Source organism: Ochotona curzoniae, unplaced genomic scaffold (assembly GCF_017591425.1).
Source record: "Ochotona curzoniae isolate NIBS_2020 unplaced genomic scaffold, NIBS_Ocur_1.0 contig_883, whole genome shotgun sequence".
NCBI classification, from domain to species: domain Eukaryota; kingdom Metazoa; phylum Chordata; class Mammalia; order Lagomorpha; family Ochotonidae; genus Ochotona; species Ochotona curzoniae.
The window spans coordinates 27181486-27199026 of NW_024466599.1; the positions used below are offsets into that span (position 1 = coordinate 27181486).

General features: G+C 42.3%; 1 protein-coding gene across 5 annotated transcripts in view; it reads right to left on the reverse strand.

Moving 5' to 3' along the window:
* Nucleotides 1–17541, reverse strand: part of HNRNPLL (heterogeneous nuclear ribonucleoprotein L like) — a 42367-nt gene that overhangs the window by 21158 nt on the left and 3668 nt on the right. For 2 of the 5 annotated variants that reach the window (XM_040993104.1, XM_040993101.1), the window contains exons 2-6: nucleotides 11291–11409; nucleotides 8521–8758; nucleotides 3238–3323; nucleotides 1861–1957; nucleotides 1701–1773 (exon numbers count right to left, since the gene is read on the reverse strand). In XM_040993104.1, the coding sequence (XP_040849038.1) occupies nucleotides 1701–1773; nucleotides 1861–1957; nucleotides 3238–3323; nucleotides 8521–8758; nucleotides 11291–11409 (613 nt within the window). Of the gene's footprint in view, nucleotides 1–1700; nucleotides 1774–1860; nucleotides 1963–3237; nucleotides 3324–8520; nucleotides 8759–11290; nucleotides 11410–17541 lie in introns of all 5 variants that reach the window. The other 3 variants (XM_040993103.1, XM_040993102.1, XM_040993105.1) reach the window with 2 other exon arrangements.

The window sequence follows — 17541 nt, forward strand, 5'->3', positions numbered from 1 at the left end:
GACCAGAAACTGACCAAAGTGAGAGATTTCTCATCAACCACTTGTCCTGTTGTTTGAGTGCTAAGACTTTGTTTTCCAGTACCGAATTCAACTGCACCAAGCTAGGCCAAGCATATTTCTGCTAAGCAGTGAAAAATGTAGGGGTCCAGCCAAAGCTGCATTACAACTACCTGCAATCTCATGCACAAGGGAAGATGCCTCCCTGGGAATCAAGGGGTAAAGGAGCCAATCGTCCCAAAACACTCCGCATCTCAACATGCAAAGGAGCATCCTAGTGTCTTTTCTGTTTTCTTTTGTCAGGGTACATGCACTCTAGGGTTCACATTGCCCAAGATACTCTGGATGGCATGTAAATTTCTTCTAGTTGGCTTTTACACATACTCATCTTGAGTTTTACCAACCCTTGGTTCGTATACTGATATTGTAGTTGAGATGTAGCCAATACTGCAGCCCCCTTGTTTTTACAAGACCACATTTGAATTTGTGTATTCCAGAATTGCCACAGTTACTTGAACAAATTTATCAAATCTATGCTCATGAAATCTAGCACTTAGAGACTAAGTGAAAATGCATCCCAAAGGAAATGCTCTTATCTTCAGATTTATCAAGTTTAAATATATTTTACCTTGAACAGACATGGTAATTTCACCCACATTTGAAATGTCAAAACTTCTATGCACACAAATTGACATAAATGATCATCTTCAGTTGGTACAAAAGTGACAACTTATCCCAGCCACTTCACAAAAATCAAACCACACAGAAAAACATCTTTTACATATAGATCACCTTTTCGTTATGCTGAAATTTCTATTCAATATCCACAATTTAGCAAAACCAAAAAAGTATACTTGAGTGCAAGCCAAGTACACACCTTTCTAATCCTTTTACCTTTAATATCTGTGTGGATTGGTTGAGCGTGATCAATTCCCCAAAACTATATAGATAAATTGGTCCTGGTTATTTGCCAATTAACAGTTTAAATCTAAGCTGTAAACAGTTACAGTAATGGGTATTAAAATTCACAACATTGTAGTCTAGTTTCCCTTAGTTTAGTCTTAAATTCTACAACTGAACCCTTGAGGGAAATTAAATCAATATATACATACAACTTGAGTAAATGGGCACAGTCTATCATGGTTTTCATCCCATGGAAGTCTGAAGTACTGTTAAGTGTCCTTCTTTAGAACTTGGGGTGATGGTGCATGCAGTATGCAGTCAAGGTGAATTGCAAGTCTGAGTTTTTCAGAGGGCTTTTGCTGCTGCCGATGTTGTGCATGATGGAGTGTAGAGTCAGCCTGCTGGAGTCCTCTATCCTTCTTAATGCCTTGTCCAGCTTGGGGGAAAAGTCCTTCCATAGAGAAGCAGTGTGCAAGTTTGCAGTTTGTAAGATATATTCTGAACCAGTTTCCTCTCCTCCAAAGAGAGAGAGCTGCTTGGAGAAATGCAAGTCCTTGAACTGCGGGCGTGCCTGTATGTGTGGGCTCCTGGTTGAACTAAATATAAATAGCTCAGTACATACCAGTAGGGGGCACTATATCCAGGTTATTTTCCAGCATAACAACCTTTCACAACAAAAAACATTCACCGACAAGGTTTTCATTTGAATTAACTAGCTCATCTCAGGAAAAAGGAATCTAACCACAAATAAAAATTTGTCAGCAGACATAAGAATATTCTAGAATGCATTAAATACCTACCTCTTCTTCCCAAATATGGTTTAGTGTAGTCCCAACTGTCATTGTCATTTCTAATAACATTTAGACGAGTTGGCTGTTAAGATTGAAAATAAAAGTAAGTTCAAATCGCATATGCAAAACACAAATTCTTTTCTTTGGTAAATGTTGAAAAAATATTTACCCTTGCATATTCAATTTTTAGTGTGCAACATCCAGCATATATATCTGCCCCATTGAGTGCTGCTTTAGCTTTCTGGGCACAAAGCACTGATTCAAACATAAGCTCTATTAAGGAAATTTGGTGTAAGATAACTGACAATCATTATACCAAAGAACAGCATTGAAAATAATCAAAAACTTTTCAGGAAATGTTTTATCAGATAAAATTTTCAGGTGAATTTCAGTAACATTTATTGTTACAATCAAGGTAGCAAAGAAAATAATACAACTGAAATATTGGAAGAAGGGAACACGGTCCCACTTCCTGAGCCACGGACAACTTCCAAACTTGAAACAGGAAATGTTTTATCTGAAAGTAGGGAAAACACAAAGAACTAAGATAATCTAGATGACGTGAGTTTCATACATTTCTGGAAACACAGGGTTTTTAAATTATTCAACTATTTTGTTGATTCTTTAAAAGTGTCAAGTCGCAAGAACATACAAAGTGAAACGAAACCACTCTCGGGGTCAGTGCCATGGCATAGTACTAATGTTCTGCCTGTAGCACCAACATCCCATACAGGCGTTGGTTCAAGTCCCAGCAGCTCCACTTTCTATCAACCTCTCTGCTAATGGCCCGGGAAAGCAGCACAGGACAGCTCAAGCCCTTGGGTCCTTACACCCCCATGGGAGATCCCAAGGAAGCTCTTGGCTCCTGACTTCGAATTAGCCCAGCTCCAGCCATGGCAGCCATTTAGGGAGTGAGCCAGCAGTTGAAAGATCTTTCTCTCTGACAATCTTAAATAAAGATAAATCTTTAAGAGAAAAAAAAAACTGTGCCACAAGTAAGAAGAATTTGCTGTATATCCCTTTCTCTGTGCACACCCTTGCACACACAGGTTACAGCTTCTTCTTTATTTTTTAAATGAGTTTGGACTTTATGCATTATATATCCTATTTTTCAACTTCTTTCATTGTATAACAGATTCAACATACAGTAGTTCTTACATAAGAAACTATATTAGGTTCAATAAAGGTTAAAATAAAAGGATTTAAACTAAATTTTTGGTATTTCCAAACTATTTCTAACAGTACTCAGAAAAGTTCATTTAAGATAAAAATCAAAAAGTCTGCATTTTTTTTACATATTATCAAACTGTTGTTTTATACACTAAGAAGCACTAGATTGATTTACTGTACTAAGTTAGTCTTAGCCAAATAGCAAAATGCTTATGAATACTTTTATTTTTTTAAATCCTAACTAAATAGATACTTGTGGGAGGAAACTACGAACATTACTTGCCTAAAAACGTTAAGCACGAAAAAAAAAACCAAGATTTATATAAATTACCCAGCATTCATATACATCAATAGAATATTTTTAAATGAAGGATATTCAACCATTGCTTGTATCCCATTTCTCTTGAATATAACAATGCGCTGCACCTTTCCAACAGGGTTGCACACTGTATACAACACATCCTATGAAAGAAAAAAGCAACATTTCCTCACAATTTTCATTTAGAAAAACATTAAAGCTACGCTGCATCTTGATTTACCTAAAACCAGCAACTGTCAGATTATCCTTTGTAATAATTACTAATTTTTTAATTGTTATGCTAAATTTAATTAATCTATTTCTTCACGGACACAATATATCCACATTAGAGAACTTGCAATGAAACATTTCAAACACACTGCTACCTATTTACCTCCAGCTCTGTCTTAACAGGTGATTAAAATCTTTTGACACATAATCATCTTCAGTACAGGAGCAAGTATTAAAGGGGAATATTAGAACAATCCTAGTATTCCTTTTCCAAGAGGCAACAGCAAGGGGGGCCGGGGCAGTGGCATAACAAGCTAAGCCTCCATCTACGGCACCAGCATCCCATGTGGGCACCGATTTGAATCCCAGTTGCTCCACTTCCAATCCACTCCACCCACTTGGGAGACTCAGAAGCTCCTGGCCTCGGACTGACAACTCCTGCCATAACGGCCATTTGGTAAATGAACCCATAGACGGAAGATCTTTCTGTCTCTCCTCTATAATTCTGCCTTTCTAATAAAAATAAATCTAACAAAAAAAGAGAGAGAGAGAAACAACACCTAATGAACAACATTCAACCTATTAGATGTCACCAAACTAGAAGGCTGAGTGAACCAAAAACAGTTTTTTAAGGAATGTGGGTCAAATGCCAGCAAACCAGTAGAAGGGGTCTAAGGACCCGCACCCAAGCTTGTGAGGTACCCGGGCAGGTGGGCAAGGCTGCAGCGTGGCACAACACATCACCAGAGGACTGGGCTTGGGGATCTGCATGCTTGTGGGAATGCGGGGCTGTGAACTGCTCGCAGAAGGGGATCCGGGGATGTGTGAGAGGGAGGACGGCTGAGGCAGAATGTGACAGGTGAGAAATTACTTCCTGGGAACTTCCACTGACCAGGCTACTGCACTTGCAGGTAAATGAGGGGGCTGAGACGGGGTGGTTTAGAGGACAGAAAACAGAGGACTTCTCAGGGTAAAACCTATACATCCACCCACACGAGAGTCTTGAGCTGGGCTTGTTGGAATCAACCACCATTTACCAACATACACAAAAGCTAAGGCTGGAGGGACCTGCCTCGCAGGGCTTGACCACAGTACCCAGCAGCGAGTGTCACGGCAGGAGGTGGACCACATCAGGCTGGGAGCAGATTCTGTGGGAAATTTGTGGGCTCACCCCTATGGAACTGCCACACCAGCTGATTTGCTCAAGGGCTGGGAGTGGTGACAGGCTAAACTAGGCATGACCATAGAAACCACTATTTATTGTTATAAAAGTTGGAAAAGGCTGGACTGATCCAGACTACATCACCCACAGGAGCACCCAAGAATTGGGTGTGAGGCTGGCCGGACTGCAACATTCATCACCATACACAAAGGCCAACACTTGGGGGGCAGACTTTGCTGGGTAAGGGTCTAACACCAACTGACACATATGAGATCTGGGTCTGGCAGTAGGCCTGGTAGCCATAGCTCCTGCTGGTAAGCATCTGAATGGGTGGTCAGGCTGCGCTTCACTAGTCAGTGGGTGTGTGGATTGGCTCTAGGGTAGGGAGGGCTAAGCAGGGCGGGGCCAAACCACAGCACACTGGCATGCACAGGAGCCAAGATGGGGTGTGGACCATGCTGGACTAGGCTAGGCTATCACACCTACTGGTTTCCATGAAAGCCAGGGATGGCGGCAAGCTGTGCAGGGCTAAGCTGCAGCACACACCAGTGGAAAGCATCTGATAGCAAAGGCCAAGATGGGGGATGGGTTATGTCTGGCTGGGTTGGAGCAACCACCTGCACATGCAATTTGTGGCTAGGGGCAGGCCTGGTAGGAGAGCTAAGAGGACACCCTGACTGGGCTCTAGTTCCCACTTGTGAGTACAACAGCTGGAATCGGGACAATGAACTGGGCTGGACATGGCTGCAGCATCCCTCAGTATGAATGTGGATTGTCTATGATGTGCCAGACCAGCCTAGGCTCCAGCACCCACTGGTGCTCACAAGAGCTAGAGTGGGTATAGAACAGGCCAGGCTAAGTCTCGGCACCCACTGAACCATGCAAGAGCTGGGTCTGGGGGTGAACTAGAATGTGTATGGGCTGGTCAGGAAAGGCCACTGTTCCTGCCAGGACAAAAGGTGGACCAAGTCAAGCTAGGCCAAGAACCCACCAGTGTGCACGAGATCTATTACTGGGAGATGACCTGATAAAGGAACTTGGGGAACTCCTCTGTCAGGATGCAGTTCCTGCAGGTGAGCAGAACCAAGGCTGGAAGCAGCCCAGACCAAGCCAGGTTACAGCACCTGCAGGCACACATGTGAGCCAGGTCTGGGAGCTGGCCAGGCTGGGTCAATTAATAGCATTCACTGGCAGTTGTGAGAACCAGGAGAAGGTACGGGACATGTCAGGTTGGGCCACAACACCAGCCAGCTCACATGAGGGCTGGGACTTAGGGCTCATTGGGCTGGGCTAGGCTGCAGCACCCACCAGCATGAGCTGGGATTGGGAAGCAGACTGGGCCAAGCCAAGCTACCCACTGGCAAATGCCGAGGTGAGACAAGACATGCCAGACAGGACTGCAGCATCCACCAGCACACATAAGACTAAGTGAGTAGCAAGCCAAGTAGAGGGAGCAGTGAGGACTCCCTTACTGCGCCCTTACTCTGGCTAGTGAGCAGGAAAGCTGGAACTTGAGGCAGTCTAGGCTGGGCAGGACAACAAATCTCTTTGGCCTATTGTTAGCTGGGCTGCAGGGAGAACCAGGTTGCGCTAAGCATCCACATCCATTTGTACATGCATGAGCCAGAGTAAGTGCAGGCTGGTCAGGCTTTGCCGCAACATTGGCTAGCAGGTGTTGGGACTGAGAACAAGTTCTGTCAAGTCAGACTGCATGCAGAACCACCTGTAAAGTGCAGAATCTGGGGCTGGGAGCCTAGTATTATGGGCATCCCTCTGATGAGCTGCAGCTACTATCAGTGAGCATGAGAACCAGGACTAGGGGCAGGCCTGGCAGGACAGGCCTAAGTGTGAGCTGGAAACTGGAGTTGGTCAGGTTGGGCTGGGCTCCAAAACCTATTTATGCGTATGAGAGGTATGAGAGCTGAACGGGATGCAGGACAGACTGGACCACTCTTGTACACACCAGCAAGCAGAGGAACTGGAGCCAGGGGCAAGCCTGGTGGATATTATTAGGGATTGCTCCAACTAGGCTGCAGTTGTCACTGGTGTGTTTGAGGGCCGAGTTTGTTGGTGGACAGGGAGGGGCTGAACTAGTTTGTGTATGAGATGGAGCTAGGGACAGAACTGACTGGGCGAATACAAGCACCAGAGTGTCTGTAGTCTGATATGGGTGACGGACTCAGCTGGACCTTGCACAGGCTCGCCCACACAGGAGTTATGGTGAGGTCACCTCTGCTGCGGTTTCTTTGGGGATTCCCCCAACTGGATCACTGTACTCAAAACTCCAACCATGTAGAAAATTACAGATCTGTAGTCTGATCGTGGAGTGCATGTGTCAGAACTGGGTCTCCTCGGTTGTTGAAGCCTGTGCAGTGGACAGCATACCCAGATGCACATGGGGGACATGACAATTTATTGAGGCCAGCAGAGGATGTCTAGTGCCCTGGGTGGCAGAACAAATTGGACAGCTCTCCCCGCCAAGCTTGACAGCAAGTAGAGACTTATCTAAGGTGGACTATGTCATCCAACGGACCTTGGGAGGATTTCCTCAACCTTGGAGCAATGAAATCAACAGCATTTCAGAAATGCCAAAACAACTTAAGCAGTGCCCAAAAAACATGCTCCACATCAGAGACCTGGGGGTGACATCGGTAGCCATCCCCTATTCCTGAGCACTGATGCAGCTGGGCTGTTGGGAGCATCCCTCACCCCTTCTCTCCTTTCTCCAGATACAGAAAGAAAAATGAGATTGGAAACAGCTGTCTTATCCACTTCCCCCATTCCTTGATCCTTCCCATCCTAACTGTTGGCCCACATCGGATTTCATCCTTCTTAACCATGCAAACATCATCAAAAATAAAAAAAGAAATGCCTTCAACACCTTTAAATACATAGCTGCACTGTTGGTTATTACAGAGAAGCTAAAATAACAAATCAGAGTACATGCACTATTCCTCCTCCCAAAACATCAATCATCACCAATATATTAAAACTAAGGCCAGAGTGGTGGCATATCCACGTGGAATATAGTTTTTCAAACTCTATATTAATTCTGGGACCAGTGCAGTGGAATGCAAGCTAATTCTCTCTGTGGTGCCAGCATCCCTCCCATAAGGGTGCCAGCCCTAGTCCTGGCTGCCTGACTTCCCATTCAGCTCCCTACTTACATCCTGGGGAAGTTAACAGAGGATGGCCCACGTCTTTGGGCCTCTGCATCCACACGGGAGACCCAGAAGAGGCTCCTGACTCCCCACTTAGGACCAGCCCAGCTCTGACTATTGTGGCCATTTGGGGAGTGAACCAGTGGGTAAAAAAATCACAATCTCTCAACCTTTCTCTCTCTTAACTCCTTCAAATTAAAGATAAATAAAATCTTTTTAAAATTTTTCAATATCATATTCTGATCCTGGAAATCATTCCAATTAAAACTTCTTCCCATTCATTATAAAACCCAGCTGTGCTTCTAACTACCCTTTGTATAGTCAACACTGAATAAAAAGTAGGAAACTCAACTGGTTCAGGCCATAAACCCTTTTTAATATTGAGTATCACTTTTTAAAAAGGTGAAAAGCAAGAAATCATAAGGCTTTAAGCTGTCTCAAAATAGCTTATAGATGATGGATAAATCCTCCTGTGCCATGAGATTCTGTCACAACCTAGCTGACACTTCTGTGCACAAGCTCATTTGTGAGCAAGTGAGACTGGACTCAAGCCTGTACCTCTTCCATCCAGAACAGAACTGAGACTAATGATAAATAATTCAAAAATTCAATGGACCTAGCTAATTATGACAACTGAGCTTCTGATGCTTTTAGTTTCAGTGATATTATTCTTTGTTCATTAAACTGGACAGTCATAATAAAAATGTTTAATAATTTTTTTAAAACTATCTTTAAATATATAGAGGACAGTAAAGAAAACTATAAATTAGTCATTCTAGAGGCAGTTTATCACACAGAAATACATACCACTGTAATTGGGTAAAGAGGATTCTGAATGGACAGCAAAAGGACTTTGTTGCCTCCTGAGGGATCATCAGTATTTCCTGGTCGAGTGATTCTTTTGCTTGTAGAATAGTTGAAAAAAGCCTGTTGCCCAGCAATGTACACAGGTTCATCCGCAGCAAATGTCACACATTCTTTGGCACTATCTATATTTTCAAATTCCACTAGAGCCTGCCGTTTAAATGGCATCATCATCACATAGCTGAAAAGGGAAATGGAGAAGTTACACCGCAGTCCACCAAGTCCAATATTCTTCATCAACTGAAAGCACACTTAAATGTGTCAACTCATACATCTTACTGTTCTTTATTACCAATGTCCATTGTAAGTGAATTCTTACATTACCCAAATAAATTGCAGTATGTCTGTTTAACTATCTATCTATCTATCTTATATCAACCTCAAGCACAATTCCCTGTTTTTAGTAAATAATGACATCACTTCTTCAGGCTGCTACTCCCACGCAGTATTAAAAAATATCAAACATAGAGAGGCTGGTATTGTGGTGTAGTGGTTAAATCACTGCCTGCAATGCCAGCATCCCATGTGGCACCAGTGCAAGCATGGGCTGAGCCGCTTGCAATTCAGCTCTCTGCTAATGTTCCTAGAAAGCACTGGAAGATGATCCAAGTCCTCGGGCCCTTGTACCCAAGTAGGAGACCCGCTGAAGCACCCAGCTTCAGTGTGCCTCATCTCCAAACATTACAGCCACTCATGGAGTAAACAGTTGGTGGAAGACACCTTCTCTCTCTCCTTCTCTCTCTTAATCTTCTCTTTTTCTGTAACTCTGTCTTTAAAATTTTTTTTCTTAATGAAAAGATCAAAATCTAGGAAACAAAGAGCTGGTTTGTGACATCAGCATCCCATGTTAGAGCACAAGCTTGAGGCTCAGCTGCTCTACCCCAATCCAGCCTCCTGTTAAGGCATCTGGGAAGCAGAAGATGGTCCAAGTGGGCCTAGCCTCCCAGATGGAGTTCCTGGATCCTGGATTCAGCCAGTCCCAGCTCTGGCTGTTGTCACCATTTAGAGAATGACCCAATGAATGGAAGATCTCTCTGTCACAGTCTTTCAAATAACACACAAATCTTTATGAAAAGAAAAAGAAACCAACAGAGAAGAAACACAACAGCAGGGAAGAGGGGCAGGTGTTTGGCACAGCAGTTAAGAGGTCACTTGCAACATCCACACCCCACAGAGCGGGACTGGAGTTCTAACTTCACTCTCCAATACAGTTTCCTGCTGATGCTCACCCACGGAGACAGCAGGTGACGGCTGGAGTACTGGCGCCCCCTGTCCTGGATACCCAGCTCCTAGCTTGACCTGGCCTAGCACCAGCTGTTGCAGGCACTGCAGAAGTAAACCAGTAGACGAAATATACCTCTGCCCCTTATTTCTCTATCTTTCAAATAAAATTTTCCTAACATAAAACATTTAGAACAGAATGATAGAATCCCTCCTTAAACAGCTGAATTTCCCCAGTATGTACTTTAACAGCTGACTATACTTTCACTTATGAAAACAGAAAAGTCAAAAGATACAAGCATGTATATACTAACCCAAGTTTAAACTTCTCCAAAATATTTTTAAATATTAAAAAATCTATAAAAAGATAGTCACTAGAACGTGGTAATAATTTGCCCATGGATAAAAGGATAAGGTATTTCTTTCTCATACTCTTAGGAGAGTATATATTTTCATGCAAAATATAAAGAAATGAAGGAAGGGAGTAGATGGATCAGAATAGCAGAAATACGTTTTCTTCACACGAATTTTAAACTATTTATTTCATTTGAGGGGCAAAGTGACAATGAACCCGCTGGTTCACTTCCCAAAAGCCCACGAAGCTAGGGCGAGGACCATCCCAGACACGAGGAGCAGCCTGCACTCAAACCAAAGCCCGTTTGGAGTTCTGGCACTTGCAGGGGAGCATTAGCCAACTGAGTCATCACACTGGGCTCTCAAACAGTGGTTACCAAAGAACAAAGTTGACCATCTATCTCTTGAGGTCACCAAAGAAATTAATAAACAATGCCATGGTAGAAGGTGTCATCTAACACTATTCTACGTTTTGAAGAAATCATCTATTTCTGCTAGATATCTCAGGTCAGTCCATGATCTGTTCATGTTTCACCTCTTCAATATTAAGAATTTTTGTAAAAATATTTATTCAAATTTTATAAAACTGAAGCAACCAGGTTATCTTAGCAAAGCATTGACATTTCCCGAATATATACTTTATCTTAGTCTTTGTCTTGGATGTCTTCAACAAAAACCCTAAACATTAAAAAAAAAAAAAAAAAGACAGTAATTATCTCTACATTATCTACACTTAGAAAGACACAGAAGCTGGATACACTCCAAAAAGAATTCAACATTTTTATCTATTTTTGGCTGCAGATTTGCTTTCTAATTATGTTTTCACAATGTTCTTAAGCAAGCACAAGCTGTAAAAAAAATATATATATATATAAAGGAGACGCGAGAAAGAATGCAAAATGCAAAAGGAAGACGATTTAGAATATTTACACTTATTCCACATGACGCGCATTACACTCTAACAATAGCCCTAAGCAAATACTAACACCCATATTTACCTGCTAACTCCTAAATATTCCCAAATAAACAAAAAATAAAACAAACAAACCAAAAAAAAAAATCACTGCTCAAGTACCACTACTTGAAACTCCAAAAATAAAAGGTGGTACTTTCTGTCTGCAGTCACTCCTGTCCTTACCATATTGTCCCAAATTTGTCCAGAGCCTCCACAAGGTCGGCCTCCACCACAGATTCACAGAGTCCTCGAACATGGACAACAGGTGACACAGAGACCTTATGATGACTTCCACCTGCATCCTAGCAAGAGAAAATAATTTCTAGTTCAGAAAGGTTAAACCATATTTTTAGTAAAGCAGGATATTAAAAAACAAAACAAAACAAAAAATCCCAAACCAAATTGCAATTCAATTTGACAAAAGACCCAGAGAAGAATATAAATCGTCTTGCTTGAAAATTTAAATTTTGAAAAAGGGAGCAATCTCAAAGTGCAAAACAATCACTTAATAATAACCTAATTTAATCTCAAGGAAATTTCAGAAAAAATCAAATTTCAGATATAAAAGACATGTCACAGTTGAAAATATATTTAATACTCATAACATCTTCATAGTTTTACCTCCATAAAACCAAAATCTAAAGTAGATCAAAAGAACAAAAATCCTGAATTTTTTCCTTAATATAAAGATTCAATACTTTTTCCTGTAATGCAGATTTTTATTTTTTGTCCTTGCTCAGTTAATTATCTGGTCTCACTATACATATCCTAAAGTTACTCTCTTAGCAGAACATGGAACACCTTAAATTTATGCAAAGTACTTTCATCTTTGCTGTCTCAAAAACATAAGGCCTCCTGAGCTACTATGGAGAACTGCATACCCAAATGTACAGTAAACTGTTTCAGAGCGTAAGTATGGGAGCTTCAAATGTATTTAGAATTACTTTGGGGCCCAGAGCGATAGCGTAGTGGCCTTGTATGCGCTAGGATCCCATAGGGTCGCTGGTTCTAATCCTGGTAGCCCTGCTTCCCATCTAGCTACCTGCCTGTGGCCTGGGAAAGCACTTGAGGATGTCCCAAAGCCTTGAGACTCTGTACCCACAAGGGAGATCTGGAAGAAGTTCCTGGCTCCTGGCTTCGGACTGGCTCAGCACCAGCCATTGCAGCCACTTGGGGAATGAACAATCAGACGGAAGATCTTCCTCTGTATATCCTCCTCTCTGTATATCTGACTTTCCAATAAAAATAAAATAAATCTTTAAAAAAAAAAGAATTACTTTTGAGGCACTTGTACAATGGTTATCCTAACTAATGGCCTCGCCTTGCATGTGCCAGGATTTTGTATGAGCACTGGATCCTAGCCCAGATGCTCCACTTCCCCTCCAGCTCACTGTTGTGGCCTGGGAAAACAGTAGAGGATGGCCCAAAGCCTTGGGACCCTGCACCCACATGGGAGCCTTTAAAAAACCTGACTCCTGGCTTCAGATCTGCTCAGCTCCTGCCATGAGGCCAATTGGGGAGTGAACCAGCAGATGGAAGATCTCTTCCTTTGTTTTTCCTCTCTGTAAACCTGCCTTTCCAAAAAACCTAAATTAATCTTTTAAAAAAAATTTTTTTTAAATACATATATATATGTATGTATGTCAGAGTTCAAAGAAAGGAACATAGTCCCGAGTTAAACACTATTATCAAATCCAAGAAAGACATCCAGTCTTTTGCAAATACTAATTTAATCTTTAAAATTGCATTTGAATTGATTACACTTTCAGTCATTAAATGCTATCAAAATGAATCTTTCTGCCAGTATCCTATGTAAACCACCACTCTTCTTAAGCTACAATTAAGGAGACTTCTTACATGAAGTTCAGTTAACTGTGCAATATAACTATTACATTATTAAATATAAAAGAAAAATGAAGCACAAAGTTTCAAATAACTGATTTAAATATGACATAAATATTTAAAGTGTAAGTGACAGGTTTTACTCTCAAATAACTAGACAATAATAAACTGCAAGATATAATTAAGATAATCATTTCAGCTGTTTTATCATTTGCCAAAGATAAAACAGGCCACAGAAAATGGTATTGGCTGAACTCAAGACATTATCAAAACAGAATGGAAGAAGATTCTAGATTAAGACTAAAGAGTCACAATAACCGGGCCCAGTGCGTGGCCTAGTGGCTAAAGTCCTCACCTTGAACACACCGGGATCCCATATGGGCACCAGTTCTAATTCCGGCAGCTCCACTTCCCCTCCAGCTCCCCGCTTATGGCCTGGGAAAGCAGTCGAGGACGGCCCAAAGCTTTGGGACCCTGCACCCATGTGGGAGACCAGAAGAAGTTCCTGGATCCTGGCTTCGGATTGGCATAGCATCTAGCATCAGCCATTGCGCTCACTTGGGGAGTGAATCATCTGACAGAAGATCTTCCCCTCTGTCTCTCCTCTCTGTATATCTGACTTTCCAACAACCAAATGCAGTATGAAATTTCATTTTATAGTAGATAAAAATTGCTAGAGAAGACACACTATTTTTTTAAAAAATGGACATACCAGGGCAACTAGGTAGGTTAATCTATAGAGTAAAAATACTGAATTAACAGGCCCAGCATGGTGGCCCAGCGGCTAAAGTCCTCACCTTGAACACACCGGGATCCCATATGGGTGCTGGTTCTACTTCCAGCTTCCCCACTTCCCCTCCAGCTCCCTGCTTGTGGCCTGGGAAAGCAGTCAAGGATGGCCCAAAGCCTTGGGACCCTGCACGCGCATGGGAGGCCTGGAAGAACTCCTGGCTCCTGGCTTCAGATCAGCTAAGCTCGGGCCATTTCAGTCACTTGGAGAGTGAATCATCAGATGGAGGATCTTCCTCTCTCTGCTTTTCCAATAAAAATGAATAAATCTTTAAGAAAAAAACAGGACCAACAGAGACGAAGACAGAGATCCTCCATCTACTGCCCCTGCCCCTTGAATGGCTGCAACAACTGAGTATGTGACAGGCCACAGCCAGGAGAGCAGATCTCCATCCTGGTCTCACGTGTGGGTGGAGGGGACCCTTGTACTTATAGCATTTTCTGCCTTCCTCAGCATGTTAGCAGGAGTGAACCAGCACATGGAAGATCTTTCTCTCTGTTTCTTCTTCTCTCTGTAAATCTGCCTTTCCAATAAAAGTTCCTCATCCCTGGGTACTGGGACGTGTGGAAAGTCATGAGTGGTTTCCCCCTTTGTCTCTCCATTTCCCCCTACGAAAAATAAGAAATAGCAAATTTGGAAGCAATGAATTCATCCTATTTTCCCTATACCTCAATCCTTCCCACTCTGATCAAACATGTAATCATTACTAAAAAAGCAAAATTTTCAAAAACAAGAATACATAGAAAGATAAAACCTTAGGGCCTGGTGCCGTGGCCTAGTGCCTAAAGCCCTCGCCTTGAACGCGCCAGGATCCCACATGGGCACCAGTTCTAATCCCAGCAGCCCCACTTCCCCTCCAGCTCCCTGCTTATGGCCTGGGAAAGCAGTCGAAGATAGCCCAAAGCCTTGGGACCCAGCACCCATGTGGGAGACCCAGAGTAGGATCTGGGATCCTGGTTTCGGATCGGCATAGCATTGGCGTTGCTCTCACTTAGGGAGTGAATCATAGGACAGAAGATCTTCCTCTCTGTCTCTCCTCCTCTCTGTATATCTGACTTTCCAATAAATAAATAAACCTTTAAAAAAAATAAAAAATAAAAAACAAGAAAGAAAAAAGAAAGATTAAACCCTAAATGTCAAAATGTTGGAAAAAAAACTGTTGAATCTACTTGATTGGCACATGTAACTGAACATTTTGTAGAATAAAAAAAATCATAGAATGATTTAAGATCTACAAAAAGTTCGGAAGAATATAAAAATATCCATGAACTAACCACCCAATTTAATAAACATTACCGACCAATTGAATGCATCTCCTAAAACTACTCCTTTCTCATCAGGGATAATAATTATTCTGAATAAAGTGTTAAAAACTACGACTATTTTTCAAATAATTTTTCTCCCTCTTTCAAATTAATAAATAAGCTCCTAGCAATGCATAATATGAAAAAAGTTACATATGGATTTCAAAATATTTTTGCACCAAAATAATAAACTTGTAATAGTGTGTTACTGCACATCTGACAGGATCTAATTTCAAGCACTAAACAGGATAAGACATTGAGCCCCCTCAGAAAAGCACCATTGATTGTGCTAAAACTACAGAACAATTGATCAAATTAATGGTGGAGCTTAGGCTGAAGAATGGAATTTTATGAAAAGTTTACGGGACAAATTCCCCAAAGAAATCAATAGCTTACAAATGGATAACTCACTTTAACTGACCCACGTGGAAGATTGTGAAGTCCACAATGGCAAACCATTCACTCATCTTTGAGGGAAAAAAAAGTTATCTATGCCCTATCTGAAAAAGACTAACAAACCATAGAAACAACTTCTAATCCCCCACCATCTCCACTGGTTAAGCATACAGGATTGTGACTGAGTGCCCTTGAAGACAAAGTACAGTTAAAGCAAGACTACCAAGGAACAGAGTAGCTCAAAGGAAAAAAAAAGTCAAAAGTGTTCAGGTTTTTACTTTCAGACCAGGGATGGTTTCCCAATGAAACTGTTGAATTTATCTGGACAATAAGATGCTGGACTCTCCATATGGTCCATGCCCGCAATGAAGGAATCATGACAGGTTATGATCTGTACTACTGTAACTATGTGGAGGAATTCAATGTGGGGGGAGGGCTTGGGGAGGGGGTGGGGGAATCCCAGAGCCTATGAAACTGTGTCACAAAATGAAATAAATGTAGTTAAAAAAAAAAGTGTTCGGGTTTTTTAAGATTTCTTTCATTTTTATTTGAAAGACAGAAAAGGCAGATTCCACACAGAAAGGAGACAGAGATAGTCTTCTATCAGCTGGTTCACTCCCCTAATGGTCACAGCAGCCAGAGCTGAACCAATACTGTCCCTCCCACCCCCACAACACTCAAAGCCAGGAGCCGGGTCTCCAAAGTGAGTGCAGAAACCCAAGGACTTGGGCAGTTCTCCTCTGCTTTCCCAGACCACAAGCAGGAAGCTGGATGAGAAGTGGAGCAGCTAAAACATGAAACGGTGCCCATACAGGCCTGCTACATCACTATGCCAATCCCTCAGCAAGTTTTTTTGAGGTGCTCAACACACGTGTTGTTGAGTTTCTGGGGGCCAAAGAATCTCAGCCTTCTACTTGGTATGACAGTTTTGAGAAACCTCTCCAAAGCTCTGGCAGGAAACACATTAAGGGAAGTTTCCCCAGGGTCCTTCTTCCCAACAATGTATACTTATCTAATCAAACAAGGGCACTGTGGAGGCAAACACACAGCCTGGCGATGGCTGACATGCACTGGGTTAGCAGCCCTGCATGGCTCACAGCCCACTCGACTCCTATCCTCAGCTCCCTGCTAACGGACCACAGGAGGCTCTCCTCCCTTCACTGGGTTCCCCTGCCATCCATATGGGAGGTGACATAGATGCAGTGTTGGGTACCCAGCTTTTACCTCCAAAAGCACCGAGCCACACCACAGACACCTGTGGAGTAAACCAGCAGACAGGAGCTCTCTCCTTCTCTACACACAAACTAAAAACCAAAAAAAAAAAAATTATTTCTACAAGAGTTTCAGTTCTGACTTAGCTCCTTTACACTTTTGTCTGTCCTTTCCTCTTCATATCCAGTTAACCTTTTATCAAGGAACGCAGAAAAATTTACCACAAGGGGCCAGCATTGTGACTTTTGGGTTAAGCAAAGGCTTGCAACACAGGCTCCCTGTATCTGCACACTCTACAGTCCAGCTCCCTGCTAACACAGCCAGGAAGCAGCAGAAGATAATCCAAGTACTTGGGCCCCTAAGTGTGTCCTGGTCCAGCCTGGGCTGTTTCAATGGAGTGAACCAAAGGATAAAATATCTCACTCCCTCTTTATCACTCCGCCCCTCAAATAAATTACTTTTTTTTAAAAGAAAGTTTATTTGGGTCCCAGTGCAATGCCTCCATTGGCTAACCCTCCCCCTGCAAGTGCCAGGATCCACATGGGAGCCGGTTCATATCCTAGCTACTCACTTCCCATCCAGCTCCACCGTTTCTGGCCTGGGAAAGCAGTGGAGGATGGCTCAAGCCGTTGGTCCCTACACCCACATAGGAGACCTGGAGGAGGCTCCTAGCTTTGGACCAGCTCAGTTCCAGCCACTGCAGCCATTTGGGAGTAAACCAGAGAATGGAAGGAAGATCTCTGTCTCTCCTTTCTGTATATCTGACTTTCCAATAAAAATAAATTTTTAAAAAAAAGCTTATTCATGGAAAGTCAAAGGTGAATATGTCTGAATTCTTTTTTTTTTTAAAGATTCATTTATGTTTATTACAAAGTCAGATTTACAGAGAG